Raw genomic sequence first — 16895 nt, 5'->3', positions numbered from 1 at the left:
GCGACGTTGATAATCGTCCGACTCACTAAAAATTTCCCCTCATTCTCTAATCCAGATTATCGTAAAAACTATATCTGATTTATCATGTAAATAGTACAAGAAGTCTAATGAGACGTATTTATGAATTTCATAGATCATTAGATATACTCTCGGAGCGTCCTTGCGGCTGTTTATTGCAGCTTCCACTCGTAAAGTAGAATATTATCGACCAATAACACACATACGAGCAAATATTTAAGTGACTCAAATATTCTTATTAGTATGCTAATGTGCCAAGTGACCCACTGACGTCCGCTTTATTGTTTACTTAGTTTATAGCCTCTTACTATGCAAACGTGATGCTAATGATTCCACAGCAAATGGATGTCATGCTGACCGCTACCGAATCGGATTAAAGACGAATCTCAGCGACGTCGTGTTCTTAACAAGTACCGAATTTTCTCGAGTGCCACACAAAAATATTTTCCCTTCACCTTTCACTTTGAATTCAGCCTTTCACCTCACGGGGATTACACACGATTCTGTTGCGATGTTAGACTTTTTTTTCGCAGGATTCCCATCACATCCTCGATCATACGATATTTCTCAAAGATACAGCATCGAGGAAGTATCGGGTACGGACGCGAAACCGCGTTCCATTCTTTATATAGAAAATAAGGGTCAGCCTCATGAAAAATGTATGCGAACGAAATTCTTCAACTATGTGGGCATTAAAAAAGACCCGGTTATATAAGTTACAAAATTCATGAATTTCTTTAAGGTTAAGACGAGATCGAAGGCTAGACGAAAGCTTTCCTTTCTTCGTTGCTCAAGCAATTCGACAATTTTTACTGTGAATTTCACTTGGAAAAGGAAAAAAGGACCGTGAAAGTTTACAATGTGATTCTTACGCCACGGATACTTGCTAATTGTCTAAATAAACGACTAATCAAGTCACCGGTTAAAATTCTTAATTACACCGGCGGCGCTTACATCTTGTATGTGGGAAGAAAGTTTGTGCGAGCGATGCACTACAAAACTTGAAAGCCAAACAGCGAAACCATGGATACAATGTTACAAAGAGCATATAATACGCGGATGACAAACGTCGCCGACGTTCTTCTCTCGTTCCTAGCTTGTTACCACCTACTGGTCATCTACTACCCACATTGCTCAATAGATTGATTAGAATTTAAGATAAATTTCATGGATTAACAAATTTTCAACAAAGTGTGGATGATCTAGATAACATTGTCGGAAAAATGCGCAAACGCAATGTAATATTTTTTACGAAAATTAAGTGTCAAAATTCATGTAGCAGCCGACGCGTTGAAGATCAGTGGCGATTGATTTGGACGATCATGATCAAAGTGATCCATTGGAGATAGAAGAAGAACGAGACGGACTAAACAGCATCGAAAAGGGAGAGGACCAATCTTGGGAGAAGCTGTAACGGACAAGCGAAAGTCAAGCCCCAGGCTTACGGATTCCCCTTCTTTCCCGCGACCCTGCAACATTAATATCCGAGAAACTCGGATGCAGTACACGACGAGACGTGACTCGAGGGCTCAAGAATATCACGAGTCATCGGGATCGACGAGTCGAGATGAATCGCGGCAGGCATCAAGGAAATCGAAATTTTTCACAAGCGCCTCTTCAACTAATCTGCAGTTAATTCTCCATTTATTTTACGCACATGTATTTGAATTGCTTCAAGGGATACGTGGTATTTTTACGCACAACAAACTTGATTTATTTGTTATTCATTTTCCTCTTGTTTAGGCGTGTTCAACTTCCGATCCATTCCTAAATTTTTGTATACATCAACAGATAGTTTATTTTGGAATATTCAAGATTTCAGATACTAGGATCCTCTTGCACTGATACACGTACAGTAACACGTAAAAGTAGCCAGCCATAAATTACTGGTACTAATAAATTGTCTTGTATAATAGGAATAAGTTAGATAATAAATCAAGGTATATCAAATATAAATCAAATAAAATCTTACAATCAGAGTTTACAAATTGCAAGTCATCTCGTTATTCTGCTCAACGTAGAGTCGTGAAATTATAGAGAAGAAGAAGATTTCTTCCTCTTTCTAAGTAGTTTATATTAGAATACAGTTTTTTAGCCATTAAGTAACATCAGAGTTACAAAACCAACGACATCCTAGTTATTATTAGCCTGCGAATTTCTATGCAAGTTCATATTTTTGAGCATATAATTAAAAAGAACCTCGAACCTATATTCCATGTAATTTTGTACTTTGAAAATTCCTATAAATACATAAAAATCCGCCCTCTACCTATCATATTTATTCCTCCTAAATAATCTGCGTTACTTGTTATTCACTGATTCTTCATTTCAAGTGTCTTCTCTAAATTGAACTTGATCTTGTAAGCTCATGCTAGTAGCGTGTCGTTCAACATGTTAGGAAAGGTGTAGGATCGAATCGCAGCAGGAATTTATTGGACGAACTAATACTGCGACACTGCCTTCGATATTTCACCACTTAATCCGCAGAGTAGGTCAACGTCTTTTTACTTTTTTCTCTTTCTTCTGGTTTTTGGTCGTCGTAAAAGAGAACGTGTCCCCTTTTTGAAAAATATTTTAACAATTTCACTCTTCGATATCGGCATTGATGATTCATACAAAACGTATAATTACGAGAAGTTGAATATAATTTAAAGAATCTTGCAAGTTGTCGAAAGAATACCGCGTATGTACCGTACGATCCATTTAATTTTATAATGAAAAGCAGGATTCGCGCGCTCCACCTCCGCAGCTTTGGCTTTCTCTTGCTCGATTCGTTTAAATGCACCGGGATAAATTACCCCGCGATGCACGGTATTATCGTGGACCATACATTATACCAGTCGTTGTCGTTAATGATTCCAAAGATTTAATGTTCATCGAAGCTTCCGTTCTTCTCAACGTACATCGGCGCGTTTAACAAAAGTGGAATTACGAGAATATATCCCCGGTACATTCTAGAATGATTAGAAAAAAATTTCAGGTCAAATGCGATTCGAATAAAAATCACTTTCACTCGAGGCGAATTACCATAAGGATGAATCCCAGCATAAAATTACTTATGCGTTTAGAATGTGACTTTTTTTCCAAAGAAACAGCATTGCAACGAGTCTTGAGCACGTACACTTCCACTCAGAAGTCTTAAGACCTCTTGTTTTCGGTATAATTTCAATATTCCATGTAAATTACAAATTTACAATTCCATACGTTTCTCAATAATGTTATTAATACATCAGCGCCTAGTAGATTTAGCTACTTTTATCATCGTACAAAATACATTTTATATTAAACGACATTCTTTCCCGACTACTTAGCTTTTTCAGCTTTCAGACACGGATGTAATAACTATCCTAAGACTTCTCGGCATCAGTGTACGTAGATATTTCGTAACACTGCAACTTTACCACGACTCTCCCCCTGTTATCGAGCAAAAATCAACAGAAACGATATATCTGCCGGTGCACTAAACGTCTAATTTCCTGTTTCCTTCATCGATAACCAACGAACGGTTTCCGAAGCGAGCATCGAAATCCATCTTACTTCCCGCTTTTCCAACGAGCGACACGAACTCGCCTCGACGATCAGCGAGAAAAAGCTTCGCAGCAACGACTGACCGCGCACACGCGCTCGTGGGACGCGCAAATCTGGCCGGAAATAAGGCGAACCCGGTGAACAGAGGCAAAGAAAGAGGCGAAGGATGACAGAAACATTGGATCGGAATCGTGTCGAAAAGTGGGTCAAGAGTTCACGAGCCGGATAATTAAATTCCTCAACGAAGAAAGCGTTTTCCCTCTCATTTCGTGGTACCATCGCCAACGTGCTGACCAACCAGCTGAACAACCGTTCGATATCGTCTAATATTTCTCCGTGAACGTATGCGTCTGTGTTTGCAAATAGATGGACGTAAATGTATACAAACGTATTAGTCGAAGACGAATAAAGGCGCGTACTCACCGCGAACGATATTAGCAAATAGTAGTCGCAAGACGATTGCACAAATTCTCTTACTGTTTGACTGCGGATTTGTACGCATTCGCAGGAAACTTAGAGATGTAAAATTACGTATAACGTGCCAGAAATATAAAATGTATAAGATACTTTGATTACTTGCTATAGTATAGTAACAGGCGGTGAGCTGATCACGAGATCTTGATGAATACCGGTAAGGATGCACCTTAAGATGAACACGCTGTTAGGAGAGCCGACGATGATTGCTCGAGACGCAAGGAAATTCTACAAGGATGATACGACAGTTGATCGCGCACTTTTCTTCCTGATACTCTCCCTCTGGAGATCAGGGATCAACGATCTAACGGGTGGCTGTAGGATACGCTCGATGACTGCGACATATTCGTACGACATGTTCGTACGACATGTTTCGCTCAGGCTAAGACTACGTAACCAGGTTACATAAAATCAACACAAAGAACTGTGCAAACTTCTGGATCGAATCTTCTCGTTAGTGAACGATGTTCCATAAGCTTGTCACATGATGAGATTAGTCATTAGCAAGATGTGAAAAACATCTAGAAATTGTTAATGGTAATTGGATTATTTGAAGAATATCGCTTTCAGAGAATTGTCAGGTTGAAAAGTAGAAAGATGGATGTATTTAACGGATTAAATATGAAAATAAAATATCGTCTCGCTTCCTGCGATCTAAAAACAAAACGGGTTCGACGAGAACACGGAAATCGGTTATGAGATTTCCGTTCGCGGCATAAATCGCTTGGTCGTATTATTGCATTCGATATTAGAGTGAAATTTCCTTGGGTAAAAACGGATTTCTCAGTAAGGTGAAGAATAGAGACGTTGTAAGGTACTAGAATAAATATATTAAAGTATCATGAAAAAAAAAAAAGAAACGAAGAATCCGTTGGTTTACTTGCGATGTTACTTAGATAGATGGGTCTACGTGCCTCCTGCAAACACGCAGGTGGAATATAAATGACGGGAATTTTAGCAAGATTTGGAAGCGCATTTATTAACCAACGTACGAATCAATCGATATCGAGTTAGAACTTGAACGATTACGCCAGAACGTTGGCGACATCGCACTTCTTTGCAATCTTTTCGCAATGAATTTGTAGACGCTTTATACATTTAAAAAATATTCCAATTCTGGTCTGAATAAATCGATATTCCATATCTGCGCTTATATTTAAACAATTATTCCAATCATATAGAATTTACACTTCACCTATTTGAGAAATATTCTGATTCCAATATAAATAAATAAATATCCTATATCTATGTTCGTATCTTGATAAATATTCAAGTAATCTGTAATTTTCAGATATTACATCCATTCGAAAAGATATTCTTATTCCAATTTAAAAAATACATTGCAGTCTTTTAGATCTCTTACAGAAGAAAAACCAAAAAATGGCGAAGTGGAGCGTAAAATTATCGAACACCTGTTCGTTAAATTTCTTCGAAGCGTTATTGCGCCATGTAATTGTAAAAGAAACCCGGACCAAGATCGAGCATCGCCATACGATCGGCTCGAAACCTACATTTGTGAAATCATCCAAAGGCTCGATGTCTCAAGTGTGTACCAAGAGTCTAGGTCTAGGACGCAACTTGAGGCCCGTTGGCCGTGTGGATGCCAGAGAGAGAAAAAGAGAGAAAGAAAGACAGAGTGAGAGAGAGAGAGACATTTTGCAACACGAGGATCGTCCAAAATCGGTTATTTCTGAGGGCAGAGGGTCGAGGGATTGTGGATGGACGGGCAACGAGGACGTGGTAGGTGTAACGTCCACCGGAGAAAGAGAGAAACAAACACAATCGAAAGGACAGAGGAGAGGCATGGAGGGAGAGGGGAGGAGAGAATCGTCTCACAGCTGAATTACTCTCACTTGAGAGGCCCCCGTCTCTTCTTCTTTGTGGGGGCTTCAAGTATCCCCCTGCTTCTCGTGGGGTATAAAGGACCCTGGTCTACCTTGCTCAGAGTCACAGAACAGAGCGGCATCGCAGAAGCCGACATGAATCCTCTGATCGCGGTAAGCACGCTGAAATCTTTTAAGCATTATTCTTAAATTGAATCAAACGAAAGAGAGAAAGAAGGAAAGAGAGAGAGAGAGAGAGAGAGAGAGAGAGAGAGCGAATGCGAGTGTGCATGGACAAAGTGTAGACATCTTTTTAAAAAAGTGAGATCCACGGGATATTTGAAAAGTGATTCGTGTCCCCGATTCTTGTTAAAACTTTGTGTCCCTGTATCGATTTTAGAACCGGAAACTCCGTTATGTTCCGCTGGGATTACCTTCTATCTATTCGGTTACTTCGATGCATGTATCTATCGAGTTTCCCTGTTAACGATATCTTGCACTCCCGCTTTCCCTCTCGGTCGTGTGATTTCTATTTAACTTCAACTACGCTTCAACGATCGTGGCGATTTCGCGTCTTCTTTTTCCCTATGGTTGATTGAACTTTGTACATCCGAATCTCCTCTTTCAAACAGCACTTTCTCGAAGGTATCGCGCTTCTAACTGCTTTCTATATCTTATAATGATAATAATTTCAGAATGATAATCTTGAATACAACAGACACTAACGTGGTTGATGTCTTTCGTTTTTCCAGTGTATGATAGTCGGTCTAGCAGGGTTCGCCCTGGCTGAACCACCGATCTCGTCCGGCTACAGCTACAGCAGGCCATCCGGAGGGGGTGGTTACTCCATAGGTGGTGGCGGTGGTGGTGGTGGTGGATACACCGCTGTATCAACCGGCTACCAAACCAGCGAGGGAGCATCCGTCGATGGCGCGTTGCTCGAACAAATCCGTCAGATTTTGCTGAGGGAAGAACAGAGCAGTGGATTCATAGGTGGTGGTGGTGGTTACGCCCCTAGCTCGAGCTATGGCGCTCCATCCAGTCAATACGGTGTACCAAGCTCGTCCTACGGTGTACCAAGTTACCAGACACGCGTTGTAGGCATCGATCTCGAAGGAATCAGGCAGGCCATCCAAGTGGCACAGTTCAACCAAGTGACCCATGGGTCTGGTGGCTATCCAAGCGGACCAAGCGGAAGCTACGGAGTACCAAGCAGGCCAAGCGGTAGCTACGGTGCACCGTACTAAAACGGTCATACATCAGATTAAACTACAGATTGGATGATGGGAGAGCAAGAGAGGGAGAGAAAGAGTGAGAGCGAGTGAAGACACCAGTCGACCACCGCGACTATCTTCCGAGCTGAAACTCCTAACGAACGAGAGAAACGAAGGTTAAGGTTGAATCGAGAAAAACCAAAAATAGATTAATCGATAGTAAAACACAGGACAATCCAGGTTTCTATAACCGGACAGAGGAATTTCTTTCAAGCGAAACCTATCCTCTTCTAAAGTCCGCTCGGAAGGTCGTCGTAAAATTGACGGATCGTTGAAAAGAATACTATAATAGAAAATAGAAAGATGGTGCTATTTTCAAAGGGTCGTCGTCGTTCGACGAATCAGGATTCTCAGGGGTAAAGGACGAGGATGAAATCAAAGGTGTACGTATAAGCTAACATCGAGCAGGGATTCCAGAGGCTCCTGTTTCGTTGAAATCAAATCGTCGTCGTTTCAACGGGCCACGATCCTCCGAGGAATCGCGGGCGTACGTACTAAAAGATAACAGAAACTCCTGGCTACTGGCTCGTTGGAGAATAAAAGGTCGTCGCTTCAACGGGTCAGGGTTCGAGGAGTGAACTTGAACGTTCGAACGAACCGGCCACATAGATCTAACGATCTGAGCGTCGACGAGGTGTCAATCTTCTTATCGTACCAAAATCGTCGTCGTCGCGGTCGGATCCACGAGGGATCCAAAATCGTAACCAGTGATAGAAACATACGAGTCGAAAACACGAAAAGAAACAAATCGTTATCGAGAACGATCTCATAGGAGATTCAACGTAAGTTACATTCGTTATGACTTCGAGATGGCATAGCCGTGGAGCCGGAGCCGAAGTCGAAGCCGTGATCGGCGCGAGAACGCGCCTTGTAAATACAATTTACACACGCTTTCCACAGCGTTCGCTGCGTCATCCGACAGTACGAGGAGGAACTGAACGCGTACATCATCGAACCTGGTCTAACAGTTACTTCAAGGAAGATCGAACAACTTATCTAAAAAGAAAAAAGAAAAAAGTAATGAAAAACGAGGAATAAAAGATAAAAATGAGTTCGAGGAACGGAGCGAACGCTGACACGAAATACATACGTACATACAAGAAACACAACACAAATACATTATATTTTTTATATGTCTTAAACGCTATTCCTTAACTACGCATCTTTTTTTATACTTGTATAAAGGCTTTTTTGTAGAAAAAAATAAAAAAAAACGTCGCCACCGTTGAAACAACCGCCTGTGTTCTATTTCGACGTGTCTTTTCACCAACGACGACTCTTTGGTCGCTTTTCCATCCTTTGCTGTTCCTCTTCCTTGTCCTTAATTTCTCTTTTCCTTATCGATTTGGTCTCTTCCTCAATTACAACCACCAAGTTCTTACTCTAGGTCCCATGCCATTCGTGACCTCTGGGCGTTCGCTCGCAGCTACGTGAATATTCCTCCTCCTTTAAAGACGACCAATTTTTTTTCTTCTCGTTCAACAGACGCCTTTCTCCTTTCACTGTACCGATCAGAACCGACTGCGATGGTTCGTTCGCAGACCGCCTCTGGGCTCACGGGCTTCTCCAGCTTGGACATGACGTAAATTCTCACGAGCTGCGTTTAACAGATGCTCGTAAAGCGGATCGAAGAAGCCTGGACACCGGTCAGGGATTCGAAAGTAGCTTCACTTCGCTATTCTACTCGCTTCAACGTGAGCGAGACTCTACTACGTGCGCATGTTGTGTACTCTTGATTTTGAATTATTACCGAATAATGTCGTACTTTCGAGAAGCAAATAATAATCGATCAGAAGATTTCTAACGAACGTCATTAGAATTTTACAGACGATTCGACGAAATAGTATCTTGTGTTGACAGAAATTTTGTCTCGAGGTTTCAATTTTATCTCGGATAATGTATTTTTGAGAAGCAAATAATAACCGATCAGAAGATTTCTACTATTAACGTCATTTGAATTTTATAAATCAATTCGACGAGATAGTATTCCGTGTTATCAGAAATTTACAGGAAATTTTTCAACTGTGATTCGACGTACGTAAGTCCGTAACCAATGGAAACGTTTAGACGCTAAGCAATACGCCGCGATACGCCTCGTGAAATCGCTTACGCGTGTTTAGATTTCGTTGTTTGTGCAATCGGTACACGTAACAGATTTATTGAAGTCAAGCGCTAGAATTTCCTCCATTAGAAGAGCTGATGTGCCTGCCTTATGAAATCCATAATGTTCAATGGGAATGTCTGTCTTTTATGATGATCTTATTGCACTGTTTGAAAGCGATGTGATTAAATCGATAATATAGAAATTCTCACGAAATAGGAAATTCTTGTGGCTTTCGAAACAATTTCGATTTAGGATCACCAGGAGTTCCGCGGCTCGGGTAATTAGAAATTGTGTAACGTGCGCTAGAATTAAGTAATCAGCCAGCGTCTCGGACACAATGCGAGCCTGGTGCAATTAAACACGCCGTGATGAAGAATAAGTCGCGAACGCTATACTACAGCTAAATTAAATCATCAAGCTGGATATTTCTCCGTATTCCTGGTAACGTCGTTGTGTTTTATCGGGCTGATTTTGCGCAAGAGAGCGTGTAACACATTACAGAAGAAAAATAAATATTTGATGTCGGCGAGATATCGTGGACAATAAAAAAAAAAATACTATCGAGAGAGCGGAAGGCGTTAATAGTAAAAACGTGGAGGAGATATTGCGTGAAAAGGCTTGGAGCCTTTCATAGGATGTTCTTCGTTGCTCAAACACTACCAAACAACTTCTTTATACACTGTGAAACTATCATCTTCTATATTCATCTGATTGTTCAAAGGAAAAATATGAAATAGCTAAACAAATGACGAAATTTATCGAGTACTATTTTTCATGTATATACAAATATCGTTCTAGTCTTTGGAATTAACAAAGGAATAGTAGCGATTGAGAAAGTGTTATTTCTATGAACAACGAGAAAATCGGAATGTCAATTCTGATTCGGCCATTTTAAAAGGACTTACGTATGTACGACGTCCAGCAGGGAAAGTGCCGCGACTCTTCGCCAGGGATGGCGAGGTCGAGAAAGGGGAAAGGAGAGAAGAGGAACTGTGAGACTCTCTGTGGAATTTTGTAAGAGCCGTACATAATCCATAAACGTGCCTGCCAGGCAGAAGCCGTGCGAAAGGAGGAAAAACGCTCACGCAATGAGGTCCATCCGTGCTCCAGTTCTGGATGAAATTGCAAAGTGGAATTCCATGTCCCAAAAAGGATTCTTTTAAAAAGCCAATCGCACGGAGATTTTCATCCAATAAACCAATATCTAAACTCCTTTACATGTACTTTTCTAAAAGAAATGAATACTTTAACGCGAACATAAAAAGCTCTTTGTCTTCGCATTGAAATGATAAAAATATTCCAAGTAATTTAATATTGAAAATGTATATGTCAATTCTAAATAATGTAAGATTAGGATTTAATACGATAATAATTCTCGATAATTTTAATACAACAATTTTAAACAACGTAGAATTCGAATTCCTTTTTCAACTTTTTCAGTCTCGAAGCTCATAACGAACTTTTTTCCACGAGAAACACGTAATCGGACGATCTATCAGATCCGGAGAAGTCGCAGCGTGTGAAAGGAGAGAAAAACGCGGGCACGATGACGCACAATGCGATCTGCTCGGCCAATTATGGGAAGAAGATTTGTCGAGCAGCCGGCTCGTAAAATGTGCGCGTTTACAATGGCCCTGTCTGCTTTACTTTCGCTAATCCTGTTTCTGCGCCACAAGCTTTTGAGCCTAATGCCGATTGCCCAACATATGGCTGATGTCTTCATTAACGCGACAACGGATGCGTTTTTTAACGAGCTTCTTAAAGCAAGATACGTCGCCTTCTATAATTATGGGACCTGGTAACAATACTACTACCGACAATTGTATCGACACTTTCCGTTGCTTTCATCCGTTGCATGTAACTCGATTTTTCTTGTGATATTTTTTAAAATACTGCCATTTTTCTTAGACAGAGACGTTAATTAATTTTAATGCGTTAATTAAATTTTTACACTGATGAAAAAACTGAAAAAATAACCGTGTATTACAAACGATAAAAATCATAAAATATAACAGAATTACTTTCCAATCATCCTTTTGAAAGAATGACCATAACCAATTGGCATCGTGGATCGTTATCCTCACTTTTCCTAATGGAAGGTGCGAACAGCGAATCCGCGTTGTTAATTAAAAAGGGCGCACCCACACCGAGCTTTCCTCCGTAATGAGACGAGAACACCTGAGGAAAAATAGACAAAACCATTGAACAGTGAACATCTCTCCGATCTGTGTAAACCTATGCTGTAAAATAAAGACAATAGTTGTGTTTGTGTAGACACTGTCGCAGAGGAAAACTATTGCTGAGTGTTTCCTGCCCTTCTGAGTGAGACCTTCCCATTTTTACCTAATGGAGCAATTAGCATAAGGAATGTATCGACTTGTATATATTTTATAACAATTAAGGGCCCTAACGGTAAAATATAAATGTTTAGTTTTATAACAATTCCTTAGGATTATTGCGATCCAGTTAATTATATTTGCATAGCAAATTGGTCGAGGGATGGATTCTGGGTCATCGGACGTAACAATAGATAAATATAGAAAATATCTAAAATACAGTAATCATAATATAGTATTTGATAAGCGAAGCAAATCTCTACTTTTTTATTCAAGTCTATTTATTGAATTGCGTTGATAAACATGTGGATGAGTTTGCATAAACAACCGTGGTCGATAGATAACAAACTTGCACAACATTCTCTCACAGATTTTGAAAAGAAAAACAAAGAAGAACGGAGGAATTCATTCGCCAGAATGTCAAGAAAGTTCCACGAATATCTCTTTCCTCTTCCTCTTTTCTTCAAATTATATCTTTAGCGGTTCTAATGATTTCTGGTATCTTGTGAACACACATATACATTCCGCGTTGTTCAGCATGCACGTGCGCGTACAAAGTCGGAAAGGTTACGCAACAGGTTTGTATTCCGCGAAAAATGGAATAGGCACTGCCGTGGATCGGCGCAGCTAATCGAGCAGCTTCAGCCATTCGCAAGAAAAAATTAAAAAAGAAGGAAAGAGAGATTCTCTGATGAGGGTCGGTTATGTAACTTGAACAAGCATTACACGAAAGAGTCCAGGGAATGCAGGTTGCACTTGCAACTGTGGAACTTGCACGAGAGAAAAAAGCGGTGCAATTTTGATGGACCCATACGTGCTCAGAAATTGTGTAAATCGCAGGGATTCGATTGCACAAACGTGTTTATCACTTCTATGACTATTACGGTGAAGGAGATCAGCCAGAAGTGATCCAGTCGTTATATTGCCTCACGATTTCCGTTCGAATCGACCACGAAGGCGTCCAAGATTAATGGACACTATAAATTAAATCTAACGGAGGAAATTGAAATAGTTAAATCATTCTATTTATCGTTTTGAATATATGATTAAGCGGACGTAAACAAATGTGCGTTTCAGTGGCGATTTTCCGTGTTTAGTGAGTCTATTTTAGACGTAAGATATGTATCTATATTTCAAGGTATAACTCGAGGAAAATAAATTGATCCTTTAAAGATAGAAATAAGAAACGAAAGATTTTAAAGTTGGCAATAAGATGTTAAGAAATTAGGAAATTTGTTGAACGTTGCTGAAATGTGACAAAAATTGAGTTATTGATAGCTAATGACAGAATGCAAAGTCGACATGACACTTGTTTATTGACTGCACGGAGATGCGTATGTATATATGTTACTTCCAGCCCGAGAAAACGAAGAAGGGGAGAAAGTTACGAGAAAATCATTGGCTTCCCGCGTGCGTCATCACGTCGTCTATGAAAATACGAAGACAAACAGGCATAAGCATCCTGTCCTACTACTTACATCTCACACCAAGTCGAACATAATTTACAGTACGTTCGTCTGTTGATTTATGATTTAAATTACCCATGAGAGAGTACATTCGAAGACACTTAACGGAAAGAGATGTCCTGTAGCGGAAGTTCGCCATAGTTGCATCTCTTCACCATGAAATTTCCCCGTACTTTCAGAAATAAAATGTAAATGACTAATTAAGAAAATGAAACAAGTTCCAAACACATGTCTTGAGTAAATAGAATTTCGAAATAAAATAAAAGTAAAAAAATATTCAATTCTTTGACGATTCTCCTAACGAAGTATGAGATTTTCAATTGTTGGCGTCGATAAAAAGAAATGGAACTAAATTGCAACTTACAGTTACATGTTGAAGGCGCATGACAAACTTCCTTTTATAGAGTTGATGTAATATGAAATTCGACGGTTGTTTCAAGTTTATTTGTAGCCATTGGCAAAATGAAGTAAGTAGATGCTGTTTAGTGTAGGAAAAAGCAGATGTTTAATGCAGATGGAACAGGAACTGCTGGGTAACGTGGAAAGAAATATTCTAAAAAGTTCGAAAAATTGAATGATATTTTAGATAAATATTTAAGTATATATGGAAATATATGTATTTTGATATGATAAAAGGTTTGTTGTGAATTACCGCATTATTGTATAAGGAATTTTTTTGTCTTCACTACGGTGATTGGAAAATATGTAAAATATATCCAACATAACTAAACAATTGAAGTTTACAAAATAATATAAAAATAAATAAGAAGTGATGTAGATAGAAACAACATGTATAAATACTGCTATCTTTTAAAATACTTGCAGTACAAAAATACGCCGAAACATGATATAATAAAAAATACTTTACTCTTCGATACAAAGGTAAAAATAAAAGAATGTAATTTTGCGTTTATGTACATCACTTTTCACAGCTCATTGTCCTTTTATTTACACCATCAATCGTTTCTTTCACCCAAGCACCAGTTTCACAATTATTGTTACGATATTTAGGAATATCAATGGAACTGCAACAAACAACATATTTGTGTTAAATTTAAATTAATTATCAAACGAATTAAAATATTTTGTGTGTAATTACTTCGTGCCACCGTTCGTATGGACCTAATAAGGTTTAAAATTTGTGACTTTGCTGTAGGAGGTTCTCCGAAGCCTTGAACATTTTGCCACGACGCCCAACCAACTGTAACAATGTTTAAACAAAAACTAAGTAATATATTCCAATATACAAGTAAAAACATATACATATGATTTATATATTTATCATACATACGATATATGTAAATACAATAGATAACATAACCTACAAATTCTTCATTTCTATGCAGGGAAAAAGTTCAGTATAAAAGAATAATACAAACAAAAATATGACGATATTGTGTACCTTTTGCAAGAAATCTTTCTTCGTTCAAAACGCAGATCGCATTCAAACACAACATAGTCGCTTCAAAAAGTGTCCAAAGTGTAAACGCCATATTATATCGATATGATGAATGATAACATTGAGAATATCACGCAGCGCCACGAGTGTAGGGAAAGGTAAAACAGCTTCATACGCATCAACCAATCAATTTGTATCGATTAGGAACCGTCCTGCCATCTTCTATGTTCCGCTGGAAACTAGCAATTAAAACGATGGCGTTATGCGGGAAATTTGAATTAAAATTTATTTCTACTATGTCAAAATACATTTAGAGTAATCTCGAGATTTAAACATCGCTCAAGATTCCAAAAATAAGATAATCTTGGATTTCATCGATAACGTTTTACAAATGCTTGCAGAAATAGTACGATATGTAAACTAAGAGCCTTAAAACGATACTCGAAAGAATCGGTAGACTTTACAAGTAACTTAACAACGCGATAATACAACGGATGGTTAGGAGCATTATTCTATTTATAATAATTGAACGACAAAGCGCACCTTCTTGGCACTAACGCTTTTGGAACAGGAGTACGAGTGTTTCTAGACGATTCGACGCTCTCTTCTCAATTGAGTTACGTTAACAATTCATGTGTGCCGATTTAGTTATAGAACTTAGAGTTCATTTCATGCTACCCTCGATCGTTCATGACCTCTATCATCATTTTATCATGCGGCGTTCGAGGCACACGTTTATCACGTGTAAGGAAATTCGTGGATTTTAATATTCTGATATCGTTTTGCGTATGCAAAGAAAAGTCGGAATCTTTCATATCGTGATGAAAGTCACGAACGTATTTGACGTGTGCAAAAATTTTTCTTGTTTGTAGACGATAAGTATTCAGCAAAAGCTATGCTAACTCGCAGCCTCGAACAAGTGTTGTATTACTGCAAAAAATTGCAACACAGACTAAACTCGCGTCGGCGGAAAGTACGCGTGAATCACGTGTTCCAAATGTCACATTTATGCAACTGTAGAAAATATTGCATTATGCTAGGATTAAAAAAAGTTTCAGACAAAACTATCATTAATTTCAGGAAAAGTTTCCAACGTATACAATGTACGTCTTATTTGGCAACAGGACAATATAGAAAAATTGTTCCAAAGCCAATGTTTCCTCGACTAATTTAGATCTTCCACGAATTCGTTCAAGTCATTCATCATCCCCTAACAGATAATAATATTTTTCATATACAACGATAACGATTGCCTTAATTTTAGCTTTCTATATAAATCACAAGGTACTCTGATTCATTTTCCCAGTAATTACGCAAATCGTATGATTACAGATCTTCTGTCACATAAAAATGTATATTTTTCAAAAAACTAGACGCAGCAATAAACTACATTATAATCAAACTTATAGAATCAATTCCAAGAAATCTTATGATTCAAATCCACATCAGTGTGCGAACTATTTCCATAATTTATGCCGTATTAGATTGTACCTACTGCAATTTCACAGGGTAATAACGCGTTACCATTCACCGACTGAATTTAATGACGCTGAATGTGAAGTACACGAGTCTGACCGCTCGTGTTCGCTAAATATCATCGGAGAAATAGAAGAAACAAACGTGGACTTTGGTCGGTTAACAGATGAAGAAAAATAGGAAGGTCGATTCGTGAACGTTAGATACCAATCAAAGCAAATATTATTTTAATCGTCGCATAATTGCAAAAGAAATGATATTCAAAGCTTGCAACTTTTCATCCAAGTAGATTTTAAATAATTATCATTTGTTATTGCAATCTTGTTTTCAGTCCGAATCGCGTATTATCTAATCTATTGCCTACAATAAATAATACTTGGGTGACGTCGAAACTGTTACCCAGGAAGCAAGAGTAAAATGCTTAAGCCATGCAATTAGGAATTACGTGACACGTTACGGTAACAATTTATGAGGCATGAGGTCCAATGATGGAACGAGACGAAAGAATGATTCTGGTATCAGTTCGTGTGAACTGAAGGCGCGTACAATTGAACTCTTAAGAACGAAATTCTATGTTGTCATCGTTTCAAGAATTAATACGTTAATGGTCCAAATTAGACTCGTTTCTATAATGCAATGTCTAAGTAACGTCTATAATAATGTCTAAGTAACGTCTATAATAATGTCTAAGTAAAGCGATTATAGTTAATCGACCAAAATAAACCTACCTAAAAAGCACTATAACGGCGATTCAAATTTGGAGGAACGTAGCTCGCGTCTGTCGAAATTATAGTTGAGACATTGTACAATCGTTATATAATAAAAATTCTACCAAATTCCTCCATGCCCGCTGTTGATATTTTCACGCAGATTTGTAAATTATTATGTAAAAAGTCGCATTGTCTAAGGTTGCAGTGGCCCAGTAAATATCAACGTTTTGTTCTCAAACGTAAATACATTCGACGTGTTCCCAACACAATTGCTGTATACTAGTAGT

The 16895-nt window shown here is 38.7% G+C and overlaps 2 protein-coding genes across 2 annotated transcripts; one reads left to right on the top strand and one right to left on the bottom strand.

Annotated features, from left to right (window-relative positions):
• The first annotated feature begins 2275 nt into the window (after positions 1-2275).
• LOC126872518 (pro-resilin-like) lies at positions 2276-11468 on the top strand. Its single transcript, XM_050632585.1, has 2 exons — positions 2276-6017; positions 6596-11468. Exons 1-2 carry the CDS (start codon positions 5739-5741, stop codon positions 7088-7090), a joined length of 774 nt encoding a protein of 257 aa, XP_050488542.1. The 5' UTR covers positions 2276-5738; the 3' UTR covers positions 7091-11468.
• A 2400-nt stretch (positions 11469-13868) lies between these two features.
• On the bottom strand, positions 13869-16805 carry LOC126872522 (immediate early response 3-interacting protein 1). Its single transcript, XM_050632589.1, has 4 exons — positions 16627-16805; positions 14426-14661; positions 14123-14224; positions 13869-14048 (listed from the first exon to the last, which is right to left on the bottom strand). The coding sequence occupies exons 2-4, from the start codon at positions 14514-14516 to the stop codon at positions 13993-13995; spliced, it is 249 nt and encodes an 82-aa protein (XP_050488546.1). The 5' UTR covers positions 14517-14661; positions 16627-16805; the 3' UTR covers positions 13869-13992.
• Between the last annotated feature and the right edge of the window lie 90 nt (positions 16806-16895).

The sequence above is a fragment of the Bombus huntii genome, chromosome 13 (genome assembly GCF_024542735.1).
Source record: "Bombus huntii isolate Logan2020A chromosome 13, iyBomHunt1.1, whole genome shotgun sequence".
In the NCBI taxonomy this organism is placed as follows: domain Eukaryota; kingdom Metazoa; phylum Arthropoda; class Insecta; order Hymenoptera; family Apidae; genus Bombus; species Bombus huntii.
This window is presented reverse-complemented; position numbering and strand designations above follow the sequence as displayed.